This window comes from Denticeps clupeoides, chromosome 16, assembly GCF_900700375.1.
Source record: "Denticeps clupeoides chromosome 16, fDenClu1.1, whole genome shotgun sequence".
Classification (NCBI taxonomy): Eukaryota; Metazoa; Chordata; class Actinopteri; order Clupeiformes; family Denticipitidae; genus Denticeps; species Denticeps clupeoides.
This window is the reverse complement of record NC_041722.1, coordinates 16,150,840-16,166,338: the sequence shown is the minus strand read 5'-3', so window position 1 is coordinate 16,166,338 and position 15,499 is coordinate 16,150,840. Positions and strand designations below refer to the sequence as shown.

Below are 15,499 nucleotides of genomic sequence, written 5' to 3'. Positions count from 1 at the left end.
ATTTGTCCTCTGCATTTAACCCATCACCCTGAGTGAGCAGTGGGCAGGCATGAAAGGCGCCCGGGGAGCAGTGTGTGGGGACGGTGCTTTGCTCAGTGGCAGCTCAGTGGCACCTTGGCGGATCGGGATTCGAACCGGCAACCTTCGGATTACGGGGCCGCTTCCTTAACCGCTAGGCCACCACTGCCCCACCACTTACCCGACCACATGCTAGAGCACACGCACAAACTCGCACACACTCACACTTGTTCATAAACACACTGCCCCCACACTGTCTGTACAACACACACACACACACACACACACACACACAGAGCAGCTCACTGTTATCAAAGTCCCAGATATTCTGCTCCGCTGCCCGCCGACCTGCTCCCCGATGACAATCAGCCGCGCAGGTCGATACTCCTGAGCCGGACTTTGATCCCGGCGCCCCCCCCCATCCGGCTGGCCGCTGATGCGGGTCAGGCATTAAGGACCCGGCAGACTAAACGCATTGTTCCCCACAGTTCTGAGGGTAAACAGCAGGACCCGTCCAGCTCCGGAGCTACAGGTCAGGCCACAAAGCCCCTTTGTCTGGCCGAGGTTTTGAGTTCGCCTCCCCACCTTCACCTCTAACTACACCCCCCCCCCCCCCATGCCTCTCAGGCTTATCGACTGCCGAAAAAAACATGCCATTTTTTCCCCTGACAGGTAGCAGATTAACATCTGCGCTCGGAGACACACACACACTCGCGCGCGCACACGCCGACGTAATCCCGTTAAACAGACATTTTAAACAAGCAGCGGACAGCGCAGACGGGAGTGTTTAGGCCGCCAACACCCCCCCCCCAAAAAAAAAAAAAAAAAAAAACCAGCGGACGTTTGCGCGAGGGGCGAGGTGCACAGAAACCAGACACTGCGCCGAGCTCGGCCGTCTGGAGGAATAACCGATGATGACTTCTTGTTCCACTAATTCCTTACACAGTAAAACAAGCGCTCTTGGACAGCGGCCACCCCAATATGTCTATATTAGGCCCCGGGCTGTTTAAAAGCAGGACAACCCCCCCATGCCAACCCACCCAAAAAGTCGGTTCAGCTGGAACCCACCGAAATCGACTTTGCTGATATATTCCAGCAGAAGAGTCGTTCCGGAGCCCCTGCACACCTGTAGCAGTCCGACAGGAGACGTGAAGAAGGTGCACAAGCGAAGCTGGAGAATGTTGCTGACGCAGAGTAAATTAGTTGATTGGTGGAGAATAAAGGAGTGTGTATGTGTGTGTCTCTCCGTGGAGAACCCCTCTGAAACGTGATCAATGTGGATTCAACAGAGATGTGTACTCAAGGCGAATTTTGCAGGAGAGCCTCAAAGAGCAAATGAAAAAAAAAAAAAAAAAAAAAAAAAGTAATTTAAGATTGTAAATATTTCAGCCAATTAGGTTTGTACTGAATATAAAATATCAAAGATAAGCCTTAGGCCTCAGCGCTCAGTGCTGAGTGTTTCATGCGGTGCATATCGTCTCCTTTTCTTCCTTACTCGTCTTCCGTCTCTCCTCCTCTCACCTCTCATCGTTTGTTCGGCACACCTTGATCCACGTGGAAGAATGCACTTTAGTGGCCGAGCCGGTCGGAAGCGACTGGGGATAAAAAAAAATATTCGTCCGGGGTCTGGCCATAAAATTAAAAAAGGTTCGCAGTAAACTGGCAAGGCCCATGGGGACCCTCTCAAACAGCATGGGTAATGAGGGGAGGCGAGTGCCGACATAAACAAGGCACCCACTGAGCCTGAGACCAACATCATTATTCTTATACACAGCCGACGTATATACACACAGAGAGGGGCGGGCGATGGCAGGGCATTGACAATAGCCACGAGGCCACCAGGAGCAACTGCAGAAGTCGTCATAGCTTCTGCGTAATGCAAATACAGGTCAGATTTGGCCCCAGTCACTAAGCATTAGAAATACTTAAAACTATTGATTTTATAAACTGCTGTAGCACGTTGTTTGGCCCCGATGGCGTATTAGGTGTGTCTTCAGTGCACATTCCCTCGGCACACTTGGCGCTGTTATTCCCAAAGGTTGATGCAGCGAATCTCCGTTGCTGCGACAAAAGCAAGGCATGGGATTTCACATTAACTACGCTGAAAATCCTTTACACTCCAGAATCAGTCACAGAAAGACACAGATACCAACCGTCAATTAAAAAGTCAAGTTTTGCTTCTAATTATTGCCCAGGCTATCTAGGCGAGAAGTTAACTAGGAAATATTGTGCATCCGAAGCTGGAAGTGTGCGGCAAAGTCAGACCACCCGTAATCTAATAAAGCCGCCGTCCAGAGAGGCTCAGAGAGCATTTCCCTCCTTCCTGTCGTCCGAGGACAGACTGAGCCACTGTCCTCACAATTGACTGCCAGCTGCTCGGACTTGCGAGAACAACAGAGGCCACTCTGTTGTCTGACAGAAAGCGAGATTGTTACGGGGGAAGGACGGGGGCTTTATTGCAGACACATGAGTGTGTTGAGACTTTAAAACACGCTCAAATGTCATGTGCACACCCAGTGACGGGCAAGAATAATTATTAAAAAAACGGGGGGAAAGAGAGAGAGAAAAAGAGAGGGGGAAAAAAAACAATTCCGTGTCTATGAAAAACGGCGCAGGACAAAACGGTCCATTCATTGTGTTCCATGGGGAATGGTTGGACTCTCCTCCGCCCCGAAAACAAAAAGGCCCTTTTTTTGGGCCCTGCTACCATGGGCTCAATGCTTTGCTTTTGCCACCCTGGCCCTAAGAAAACACGGGCCCCCTTTCTAACTGCTGGCTGGCCGACACAGTAGACCCCATTAACGGTCCCCCGTCCTCCTGTGTGTGTGTGTGTGTGTCCCGGGCCGGCTCTGGAGGCGCATGGGCCACGTAAAAGCCAACGTAAAGACAAAACAGTTTGCACAACATTAGCAGGGAAAACACAGGGCGGAGCGGGAGGGAGTGGGGAAGCTAAGTCAACACCACACTGGAGGATGTGTTCTCCGCCAAAATGATATTTTCCCTCCGGAGCCGCCGCACAATGGGAGCTAAGTATAGGCCGGCCGCCCTGATCAAGGAGGGATTGTGAGGGCTGATTGTGGCGGCTCGAGCCTAAACAGGTGCCCCCTTGATGATATTCAACGTGTATTTAAAGGCAGGGGAGGGAACAAAATGCCGCTTCACGCCAGCCGCCGGTGCTCCGTCGTCCCCCCCCCCCGCTCGGTGCCGGCAGGAATAATAGAGCACAGATTGCCTCCATACTGTCATAAACTGCCGCGCTCGGTCGTGATGAGGCCGATGCAATTTTTTTTTTTCTCCACAACGCACAATTAGACGTGAAGGAGTGCGGCTCGGCTAATCCTGCGCTCCATTAATTACTGTTATCGCCGGCGTGGGCGGCGGGCTTGGCGGGCGTACATCACCGTCTCCCAGAGCTTGTTTAAAATCCCCTCAGGTAACTCGTTTAAGAGCGACTCAGGTGTGACTTCACACATTAGAACTGTTCATGTGACAGCCCTCCTCAAGACGGAGTCTCTTCATTAGCGCAGCTTAGCCGCCGAGGTGTCGTTGTGGCGCCGCGAGGGCCTCGACTCGCAATTAACATTAATAATCTGCCAGTGTTTGTCTACGCCGAAGGCCCGCTGCGTTCTGGAGGTCCATATAAGCACGACTTTGTTAAACGGGACTGCAGGACGCTAGCCCGGCCTGTAAGTGGCCCCAGCATATTGCCATTGTTCTTGCCAGGACCCCCCCTCCCCTCCACTTCCCACCAGTGTCAGGATAAACACGCCAACACGTCTCTTGGACCCTCTCGCTCTTAGGGCGGCCCCCGCGGCGGGACTCGTAGGAAAGTGGACGCTAAGCGATGCTGCGGCGATTAGCGCGTCGAGAGCCACCATTAGCCCTGGAAGCGCTAAGCTGCCGATGGCGGCCACTCAGCCAGACGTGACTGTTTATATTCCTAATGTACGAATTTGTTTAAACAGGCCGGCGACATTACCACTCCCCGCTCATCCACTTAGCTTAATTTCAAACGCATCATGGTCATCGGCGGGGCGGTATCTATTAAGTCCGTTTTTGTGCATCATTAAGTTTTAACAGTTGCCCCCCGAAAGCTTTATTGTTCAAACCGCACATGGATTTATTTAACGTCAGCGTTTCTTCTGCTTCCTGACAAGAAGTCACATTTCATAACTAATTAAATTGATCCCTCCTCCCCCTAACAGAGAGCGCTAAATGGAATTATTTGTATCCGTGTGTCAATATATTAAATCAGAGGAGGCTAATGAGTCAGGTCACTGCGTTCTTTTATCTTCACTCTTGCGTGTAGGGATCCTCATCAGCTAACAGTGTCTTTAAATCGAGGACATGGCGAGCGGAGGCAGGCGCCGAAACGCTCACTCTTCGGTCCCGCTGACTCGCCGCCGTTAGGAGCGTGCGGTGCTAATTGGTGAGAAGCTCGTCCTAACAAAGCCAATTTTCTGGCGCGTTCTGTCTGTGAATAAATAAATGAGGAAAAAAAAGAGAAAAAAAACGCACATGAAAGTTCATTTGTGTTCTTGAGAAACAACAGAGGCCTCCATCCCGAGACAAATTAGCTTTGTTCGGTTCCCCATCGGTGCATTTATCTCCGACAGAACTCCAAATTATTCTGGCTTTCTTCGGAAATTTATCGCGCCAAAAGCGCACACTAAATAACCCTTTAATCATCTGTTCATTTGTTAAAGAAGGGGTCCGGGGGGCGCAGACAGGGCTGCAGTCATTAGCTCGCGCACGGGCCGAGATTAGACTGGGCGCGAGCGGCGGCACAAACACGTCGAGACCAAAACTGATCGCTGTGGACTCCGTGGGGAGGAAGCGTTTGAGTGTAAGCTGAGGGTGGGGAGGAGGGAGATTGTTACTTTCTTCCATAACAAATATGAGATGCACAAAGGGCTGTGTGTATAATTAGGGCTTTTTTTTTTTTTTTAAATGCTGTTCTCTGGTGGATTCTATCACTGCGTTGCAACACTGCTAGATGGGCGCAAGCACCGAAATTCTCTGCACGCGTTATGCAATCAAATGCTCTGCTACACTGGTATGCTGAAAGGCTCCTAGGACACAAAACAGAACAATAATACAAAAAAAAATGGGTGATTGATCAATACAATGTTTGACGGAAACCTGTGACTGCTTAACCCTTTAATTGAAATAGCTGCAGCTTGGCTGGCCTCGGACACCTTGGGGCAAAATTGGGGCACACACATGAGAGACATCAGAGTCCCACTGAGTCCAGATGACCTACAGACGTGTGTCTGTCAGTCCAGCGGAACAAAGCCGGGCCCCCAGGCCCCATATACTCTGAATCAGACTGGCCCGTGGCCTGTAGGACTTATCATTATATCATATCCAACCCTGCACTGACACCATTTGCAGGCTCACTCTACCCTGGAAGGGGGTCCCTCTCTGTATCACTCCTTCCCAAGGTTTCTTCCTCTCTTTTTTTCTCTCTCCTAGAGTTTTTTTTGTGTGGAGTTTTTCCTTGTGTGCAGAAGGGTCAAGTGTGGGGGGTGTCAACTGTAGGGCCTGTCAAAGCCCATTGAGACATACAGTATGTGATTTTGGGCTATATAAGAAATAAATGTTGTTGGTGTTGTTGCTGTAAATTTGGTACAGATAACAGCGGATCGGCACATGCACGAATAGCCAAATAAAGTAAATTGCATTTAGACTATAACACATGCAGGCCGATGTATTGTATAAACACAGACAAATGCATTCACTTAAATGCTCATAAACGCACACACACACACACACACACACACACACACACACACACTGTTACACCGTCTTCCAGCATGTCGTTGTACAGTCTGTTGCTCACATTACAAGAGTCTGGGGCTGCAATCGAGGCGGTTAGCATCGGCAGAGTCTAATTAAATCGCATCTTTAATCTGGGAACTGTGAGCAGCTATTACCATTTAACCCTTAGAAATCCCCCGCTGTTCCTCCACACCATTTAAAACCACATGTGAGGAAACCTTTCCCCTCCTTTGAAGTGCACACTGACAACAGTTGCCGTTTCAACTACGGTAGTGGCACTTTCCTACAGCCCGTCAGGAATGTGGGTCTCACACTGGGCAAGGAGACACTCATCCACGAGACTCGAAAGAGCCGGAGGCACCAACAGAAGCTGGTTAAGTGAATAAAGCGCATCACACCTACATATGAATCAAAGACAAAAGTCCATCTTTGCAAGTAAACTGGTGCCTCAATCAAGTTCCAAAATTCAAAGATTATAGTAAAATCTTTGCACAGTGTGTGTTACACCTCAAGCCTATGCATCAGACTGAAGTGAAATGTCTTCACGCACTTCATGTGAAGGGCAACAAAAAAATGGCGTTGTTTGTGGCGTTGATAAATGAGTGCACGGCATTTGTTTTCCATCCTGCTCCTTTTAGTCCTAGTCTTCTTCTTAGAGGTTGTCTCCTAAAAACACCGATGTGCCACCAGCATGTTCGAGTTTTGAATGAACAAGTTGAGCCAAACTTGGGGTAAGATGATTGGCTGTGTGCGTGCTGTTTATCTGATGCCCAAAATAAGACTATTGGACAAGTGGACTCGTCCATACCTCCACATGTGTGTGTTGTGTGTGTAGAATGTGAAATATGAGTAGAATGTGTGAGTTTGTGTTTCTGCTTGTGCACGGTAAGGATTGTAAGTGTGTGTGTGTGTGTGTTTGTATGTAAGAAGCTTGTATGATCCAGCTGGTGGTCAGGGAGGGGGGCTGAGGTGGTCGCACCGGAAAGCGGCCACGTGGAGGTCGCTCAGAGAGCAGCAGAGGGAGGGGCGGATAAGTGGAACCAGACCTGCGCAATGACAGAGTGTTTAAAGCTGTTTAATTAAAACACACAGGATCCAAAGACATGGGACAACAATGGACCTTGTGCACCACTGATGTGCGTCTGCTAATGAACAAGGCGCTCATTCTGTGCCCAATCACCGCAATATCGCCGAGGAGCCCGGCGTGATGAAATGTAAGCAGGTCCAATCATAGATGAGGTATGATGAATGCCAAAACTCGGGTTTAATTTAAAGTCTCTACAAGTCAAGCAAACAACAGAGAATAACCCATGTATGTGTGTGTGTGTGTGTGTGTGTGTGTGTGTAATGCAGCATGTCACACCGGCCTCCACATGCAGAACGTCCGGCACGACGCCAACCTCCAACGCGGAGGGCACCCCAGTTCAGGCCGGGCCTTCACACCTGTCCACACCCCCTGGAGAAAAAGGCTCACACTGGCACAACACAACCCGGTGCAGGCACCTCTCTCCCAAAATGGCCAGGGTCACCGAGGGGGGCCGCAGCTACACACCAAAGAGTAAAAAATGGCAGGGTGTGCTCCGAACAGTTGCCGTGTCTCAAATCATGTACTTCATTGTCATGGATCATGTTCTGTTTTGGTCACTTCTGACGGTTTAGACTCACAAAAATACAGAATTTGTAGTAAGTGTTCTAATTAGACTAGTGATTACGTGTGAGAGCATAATTGTATAAAAAATAGTATCTTATCATGTAATTCAAATATCTCAAAATAGCACGAATACACACAGATGAGCGCAATTCTAAACGTGTCTTTCTCCATTTGAAAAGGAATGAAACTAGATTTGATTTTCACACGTTTTTAAGAAACACCTCCAGTCAGCAGCGTCGGTGGCGTTTTTTTTATGAACTCATTTCATAGACTACTGCTCGTGTTGCTAACATATGCCGTCCAGCCATGTAGGGCCGCTATAATTAGAAAAGCTGCGTGAGAGGGGCGGCCTTCCCCTCCGCCGCTGAGATGTGTCGCTATTGGAGGGGGCAGGAAGACAGGGCCTGATCAGGAGCCAGGTGATCAATTCCGAGGTGGACCGGAGAGAGGGGGGCGGAGCTCGGATCAGCGGCTGGGTTTTTTTTTTTTTTTTGCCATCAGATCAGAATTTTTTTTTGTCGCAAGCCTTCTTGTCCAATCTTTAATGAAGTCGGCACTTGAACCTGGCCAAGAGTAATCCTCTCCCAGGATGGAATTAGTTGCATTATGAAACCAAACAACAGGCATGGGGCTGAATAGGGCTGGAAAAAAAAAGAAGAGGAGTGAAAAATGGAGAGCGGGGGGGGGGTAGGGAACGATCGAGGGAAAAAAGAAAGGAAAGCCTTGGGCTTGAACTTCTGATAAGCTCCTAACGCCGCAATCAAAACATCTGCTATCTTAAAACAAGTGACATTGTGATCCCGAAGGACAAACACTCAATCGCTGAAAGGATGAAAGAAGTAGAGAAAAGCAGTGTGGAAAAAGACATTCCATCTGATGTGGAGTCATTCTAGAGCCTTCTCTCGCTACACGTGAGTGCAGCGGCGCGCCGGTAAGGGGTGTGCGGTTACAGCTCAGCTTTTGGGCCCCTGATTTACCGCGACTGCTGATTTGATCGGTTGCATGATCATCAATAATGTGAAGGCTGAGAGCTGGTTTGGAGTACTAATTAAGCCAAAGCTGTTGTATATTAAAAGGAATTTTTTCACCCCCCCCCCTTTTTTTTTTTTAAAAGCACGCGCTAATGAAAGCTACACACTCTTTTCTCTCCGCTTTTTGGCTTTTTTACGACTGGTCGGCACTCCTGAAGATGCCGTAAAAACTGGGTCACAAGGGGAGAAAATGTAATGAGACAAGGAGGAAACAGAGTCTACTGGGATAAACATCTGAGAATCTCAAGAAAAAGAAAAATTGGAGAAAGTGGGACATTCTGGACATGCTAAACCTTGTTGTTGGAGTTGTTCTGTGTTCCTGGTCGAAGAGTTTAGCGGGTGGGGGGTGATTAGGAGACAGATGGAGTGAATTGCTTTTGTTTAATTGTGAACAGGAAGTGATACTGGAGCCAAGCAGATGACTCCAGAGGATCGGGATTGTAAGGCATTTTAGACACAGAAAGATACAGAATCATCATTATGTAGACCTGTCTGCTCTCAGATCAGCACCTCCACCATAAAACCCTATTCTATATACAGAGCCTCCACTATGGGAGAATAATTACCACACCTCTACCACAGAACTGAATTCTCTATTATAGAACCTCCACCACTGAACCCTATTCTCTATTACAGAACCTCTACCACAGAACTGAATTCTCTATTACAGAACCTCTACCACAGAACTGAATTCTCTATTACAGAACCTCTACCACAGAACTGAATTCTCTATTACAGAACCTCTACCACAGGACCCTATTCTTTATTATAGCAGCTTGACCAAATTTATCAAATTGTCTATTGCAGCACCTCCATCGCCGGATCAGGATCTCGGCTGTAGTGGCTCCACCATAGGGCCCCATTCTCTACACCAGTAGCTCAGCAACAGGACTCTAATGTCGCCCACACTCCTGGACAGCTGGGAGGTTCACGTAGAGACTGTTATCGGTCTGGGTCTAAACTCCACTTTGGTGACGAGTAATGCAGACTGGTTTCACCGTGCCCATCCCATGCCCGTGCAGATGAGGCGGCTACAGGGAGTTTTACGAGAGGAGTTCTCTGCGACCCTTCAGGACTCTCCCGGGATAGATGGTCACTGTTTGTTCAGTTAATTTCTGCTGATGAGTAATAAAATGACAAATCATGCAAACCTGCGCTGATTATCAGACGCTGACGCACTGGGGGAGTCCATCGTGAGCGTTTGGAGGGCTTTCTATATCTTACGCGTGCGTGTGTGTGTTTTGCTGTGCCAGGAGGAGCTGCACTATGGAGGAGTGGAGGTGGAGAGTGCCGTACCTGTCTCCACTGGGTGTGAGAGGGAGGGAGGGATGGAGGGAGGGAGAGAAAAGACGGATTCTGCTGGCACGAGCCGCGCCCTGTGCCCTTGGCTTTCAAAGCGGGGATGACGCGTGGGCTGACCCTGACCACTGCCCACCGCCCGCCCGCCATGGCAGCTTGTGTACGTCCACCACGCAGCATGGGTGGTCCAGGAGAAAAAAACCTTACTCACAAGAAAGCAGCGCAGCACCAACACACACACACACACAATCACACACAGTGAACTGGCACTCTCATTCTTCTTCCCTTTCTTCACATCCTTCCCCTGCTGCTTTCCGTCTTTCTGTGCAAATATGTCATGTTTATTTATGGCGCCCTTGTTAAATTTCTCTTCATTTGTGTCTCGTGTGAATTCTGCTGCTTCCTCCTCCTCCTCCTCCTCCATTTACATTTTTTCATCTCCCATAATTACTTGTGGGGCCGGAGAATGAACACAATCCACATCGGAGGGAGGGAAGGCAGTCGGTGCGTGTTTTCACGCTCAGGTCAACACGATCCAAACCTATTCTTAAGTGCACCTATAAAGCATGCCTCTGAACAGTATGAACAAAAAAAACACATATACACACACACACACACACACACGCACACACACAAATTTGCTCACGGAGTCGGATAAATATTTGCGGAAGGGCGGGATTTACGCAACGGCGGGTCAGAGCGAGGACTGTGGGAACAGCCGGGCTGAATTTGGAATCGCCTTGGTGGTGAATGTGATTCCTGTCCTCGGCACAACTCAGCGGGGACAATGCGATTTCAGAGGCGTTTACCGCGCCCTTTCATGTCTGGGACCCGGAGGCGCTTTGCCGCCAACATGCTAACGCGCTCCGCGCTAGGTGTTGCGAGACTTCGCCCGGCCCCTCTCTGCATTATTTTAATTAGGAAGTGCTAATTATTCTCTTCCATTCACCAGCACCCTCCCCCACCCTCAATTATGAGCAGCCAATTATCATGCAACTGCGTGATGACTAATATTTATGATGGGGGAAGACAGAGGAAGCAACGAAAAGTTGACGAGCGGAAGCAGAAACTGAAGCCGTGTAAAGAAGCGACAGAAGACAACTGTTTCTGATCAGTGTGTGTGAGCTAATGTGTGTGTGTTGTGTTGAGATTGTGGGCGGTCCAAAATGAATGGTGATACAAATACCATTTATTCAAATTCTTCATAAAAATCCATCGTCTCGCTTACGCCTTCTGCTAACATTTTTTTATCGTACTTACTCATCAAACAGAGCGGTTTGAGATCTACAAGCATTAGAAGTATTAAGAGTTACTGTAATGTGACTGTACTGTACTGAATGTGCCTGTGTGTGTTTGTATAGGCTGTGTTTATATAAGGTCATGAGTGTGTATGTGAATGAATGAATGGCTGACATATGCATGTGTGTGTGTGGAATTACTAACTTTATGTCAGTAATGCGAGTAATTATGTGAGTAAACATGTGGGTGTATGAGAAAGTGAGTTTGTAAGTGTGTGTGAGAGAGAGAGAGTGAGTAAATGCATTGATTGTGTGTGCATGTACGTTTAGGTGAGTGAATAAGGTTGAGAGTGTAAATAAGCTGTCTGTGTGCGTGTGTGTGTGTGTGTGTGTGTGTGTGTGAGACAGAGAGAGAGGCCGTTTTGTGTGCTTTTCTTTTACATAAGCCTGACAGACAGACAGGCAAGAAGTGTTCACGAACCTGAATCTGCTGCTGGAGAAGGTTGATCTTGTGCTGCTGCTGCAGGAGCTGCTGCTGCTGCCGGGCGATCTGCAGAACCCAGAACACAAGAGACCCCAGATGAGGAACACGGTCTGTTTGTTTTCCTCAACTCATCTACTGCTTTGTCTGCAGAACCTGTTTTCTTTCCCCCGACCCACAAGGCTGCGCAGCCTGGCCAGCTCTGTTGCACAGAGGGTTGAAGGGCATGTGGAAGAGTAAACAGCAGCTCTAAACCACAGCCTGCCTGACCTCCGACCCCTCCACCGCACACCAGGGAGACTAGAATCATCTCAAAATGTTTTCATCGCCTGCTTAACACATCAGGGCAAGGCAGCACTTTCTATTATCTTTGGAGTTTCGTGGGTCAGAAAGAAAGAAATCAGGAAATTATGTTTCAATGGAAAAATAATAGAACGTCAAAATATTTTTTTCCTTATAAACATCACACACGGTCACTTGGTAAAAAGAAGAACATGCATGACCAGCAATAGTAAAAAAAAAATTGATTATTGTTATAATTATTACAAGATTTCAAGTCTGGGGTGGTAGTAGCCTAGTGGGTAACACACTCGCCTATGAACCAGAAGACCCAGGTTCAAATCCCACTTACTACCATTGTGTCCCTGGGCAAGACACTTAACCCTGAGTGTCTCCAGGGGGGGAACTGTCCCTGTAACTACTGATTGTCAGTCGCTCTGGATAAGGGCGTCTGATAAATGCTGTAAATGGATACAGCATGTATGCTGTAAATGGATACCAATACACGTAACGTATGTTTTTATGCATTATAGAAATAAAGAAAGTGGAAATCATCATATGGGCATGTTTACAGTGGAGGCGCCTGTGAGGGGGTGTGTGGCCGCCCCCCACCCATAAAACCCCAGCCACTCCTCCCCATCCGACTGCAGCCTCGCCTCAGTGAGTATGACAACCTAGTTTTAAGTGTCATTTAATTTTCATTTTCAAATATAATTACAAAGTGTTTCGCTGTAAGATATCGCTCGTCTGCAAATGTGTCAGGATTAATTTGTGCGGGCGGCTTCATGAGTGTCAACAGTTAATTACTGTGTCGTGTCTGGATGCCTGAGCGACTTCCCAACTCTGGATTGGGGCTCCTGCCCGCCGCTTTCCCTCATTTTCACCGCCATTAAGACATTTACAGTCGCACATCCTGAGACGTTAGATGGGCACAATTGCTATTTATAAAAACCATTTAAGCATACAATGCACAGGCCGTCCCCATAAAGCCGGAGATGAAGTGCCACCAGCCGCCACCACCACGGCGCGAATGCCACCGGCGCATGACGCACTGCGCCTGTCCGCGCAGGTAAACAGGACGGGCTTGACTGCAGAGACTATTACTTTGAATTATTTATTGGAGGCAATTAGGGCCGCGTGCTAGTAATAAAACATTAGGGATGTGGACAGATCTTTTCCTTATTCGCTTCCTGACATTAAAGCGCTTCATGGACTGTGTTAATTTGCTGATTTGTACAATATGCCTCATTTGCTTGATTTGTGCTGCTGATTTAATGCGGGGATTGATATGAGAGGGATCTATTTACAAGGGCTTCTGCCATTCATGTGACATTTAAATCACAGATGAAGTCTTTAAGTTTAGTTTTTTTTTTACTATTTTTACGAGTCTAAATCAAAAATTGCACATTTAATTACAACGAAATGACTGCACTTTATATGTCTGAAATATGGACACAAAATAAAAAAAAAAAGGTCCTCATAAATGGCTAAACGGTTTTAATCATTTAGTACCGGACTGATAATCCTGCCTGGAAGTCGGGGAGGATTAAAGTGCGATTTGACGGTGCATGTGAAATGGCGTGGCGTGAGGGGAGCAAGTGTGACGGGGTGCGAGGAAACAGGTGAGAACCAGACAGACTGACAGCTACGAGCACACACACACACACACACACACAGACACAAGACAACATGCAAAGACATTAAAAACACATATGCGGCATCACACGTTCAAACACTCTCTTCACCTGCTCCTGCTGCTGGCGGGCCAGCTCCATTTGCTGACGCTGCTTCTCCATCTGCGAGGCGGCCAGCTTCTTCTGCTCGTCGTGCGCGGCCAGGAGCTGCTCTCTCAGGCTGATGAGCTGCGTGATCATGGTGGACAGCTGCCGCTCCTTCTCTGCCAGGCTCTCCGGCGTCCCTGCTGCACGGCCAGGAGAGAGGTCACAGGTCACGTTTACACCTTCGCATAGCGGAACTCCATTACGATCTGAAGGACCCGTGTGTAACTGAATGATACAGAGGTGGAGCTGTCTGTGGTACTGATGCCTGAGCTGTTATGGGGTTAATTATTGAGACAATTTGGCGAGTTTAATCAGCCAAGATGGATTACTGTCGTAGTACGTTTCAAATAACCTGCAAATGGTCATTTATGAATAGAAAGTGTGCTCAGTTACAGATTTCAAAAGGCATATCAAAAAACTAGATGCAAAACATATGGCGATGAACACGACATTAACCAAAAGTGACACAGTCTCTTTGCACCTCTTTAAAGTATATCAGATTAATTTGACACGACTTTACAATAGAAATGCAAGTTTAGGAATGCAAGTCATAATTCCAATTCCTGGGCGAACTGACTTCATTAGCCAGACTCACAGCTTTCTTGACGATGACGAAGGGACAGGTTTGACATTAGGTGAAGGTAGGGGAGGTGACAGTTCAGTGACAAACAATAAGGGACAAATGCATAGCGAATATGTGCGCAGTGGCATCTTTTTCTGATTTTGTCACAATTCCTCACTCACGCCAGCTAATGTGATGCCACCGTGTCTCTAACGACTGCCCTCACTTCGGCTCACCCTCCCCTCCTCTCCGGCGCACAGCGTCAGCAGCGCCACGCATCCCTCCGCCTAATCAATGCTAAGTGATCCTCCCACTGACTTATACCCCGCTGGCGTAATGGCCAGAGACGGGCGGGACGGGAGGCCGGATGACGGCGAGCGGGAGACGGAGACGAGCAAAAGAAAAAAAAACAAAAAAACAGTACAGTGCTCCTGGCTCTCCGCCAGGCGCTGTTAAACTGCTTCCTGGGTGTCTTCCTGCGTCCTCTGGCCACATCTGTCTTTGGTTCGGCGCAGGGGCTCCCAGGGGCCCCCTGCTCCAGTTCAACTATTTTAATTTGACTAAACACCTGATTTATTTTATCTCTCCGAAGAGGACGGCCGTTTGTCTTAATAGGGCCTGTCAACCTCCAGCCCCCATTCAGAGCAATTTACTGGCAGCCCCCAAGCCGCGGCGATGGAAGAGAGGCGCAATTCTCCATTTATCCTGCTCAGAAAAGGCGCCTAAAAGCGGCCATTCACCGTGGCCGCATGTGGTTTTTCTGAGGGCTGAATTGACTTCTTATTCAGGCCGGCTACACTTGTTGTGAATGGCTTATCTGTAAAATTGATACATTCGGCACCGATTTTATTAACCTTTGGCTCCAGACGATGAAGGGCCACATTTACTGCCCCTGGCGGGCTGCATGGGCGCTGTCTCTGACCCCTCTGAGGGAGGTGAGGGGGAGGGGTGTGGCGTTTTTTTTTTTTTTTTTTTTTTTTTTTTTAGGGCGGGGACCCTCCGCTCCACCTCCAATGCCTCGCTAGCTCCACCCCTTTCCTTTATTTCCTTCTCCCCCCGGGGTGTCTGTGTACCAACATCTGGACTCAATGCTGTCATCCGCAGGAGGGCACTTCAGCCGGGACATGATGATAATCTCATCTTTCAGTTTTTTTTTTTTTTTTTTGCATGACGTTTTCTCCCACAAGTAAACTGAGAAAATGGAATTGCAACCCTATGCAATACGTGTCTAAAGGCTGAACAGAACGTGTGATGTCAGTAAATGTAACCCTTAGGTTAACCATAACCAGTTTTACCATTTATGTTCCCCGTCACCTGGTTAACTTCTGTAAGTTTTAGTAGTTAGTAGTTAGTTTTGAAGCCATGTTTACAGTGACAT

At 48.2% G+C, this 15,499-nt stretch overlaps 1 protein-coding gene across 12 annotated transcripts in view; it reads right to left on the bottom strand.

Moving 5' to 3' along the window:
• sox6 (SRY-box transcription factor 6) overlaps window positions 1-15,499 on the bottom strand; it is a 132,102-nt gene that overhangs the window by 42,072 nt on the left and 74,531 nt on the right. For all 12 annotated transcript variants that reach the window (XM_028956128.1, XM_028956130.1, XM_028956129.1 and 9 more), the window contains 2 exons: window positions 13,524-13,699; window positions 11,500-11,568 (listed from right to left, as the gene is read on the bottom strand). In XM_028956128.1, the coding sequence (XP_028811961.1) occupies window positions 11,500-11,568; window positions 13,524-13,699 (245 nt within the window). The remainder of the gene's footprint in view (window positions 1-11,499; window positions 11,569-13,523; window positions 13,700-15,499) is intronic.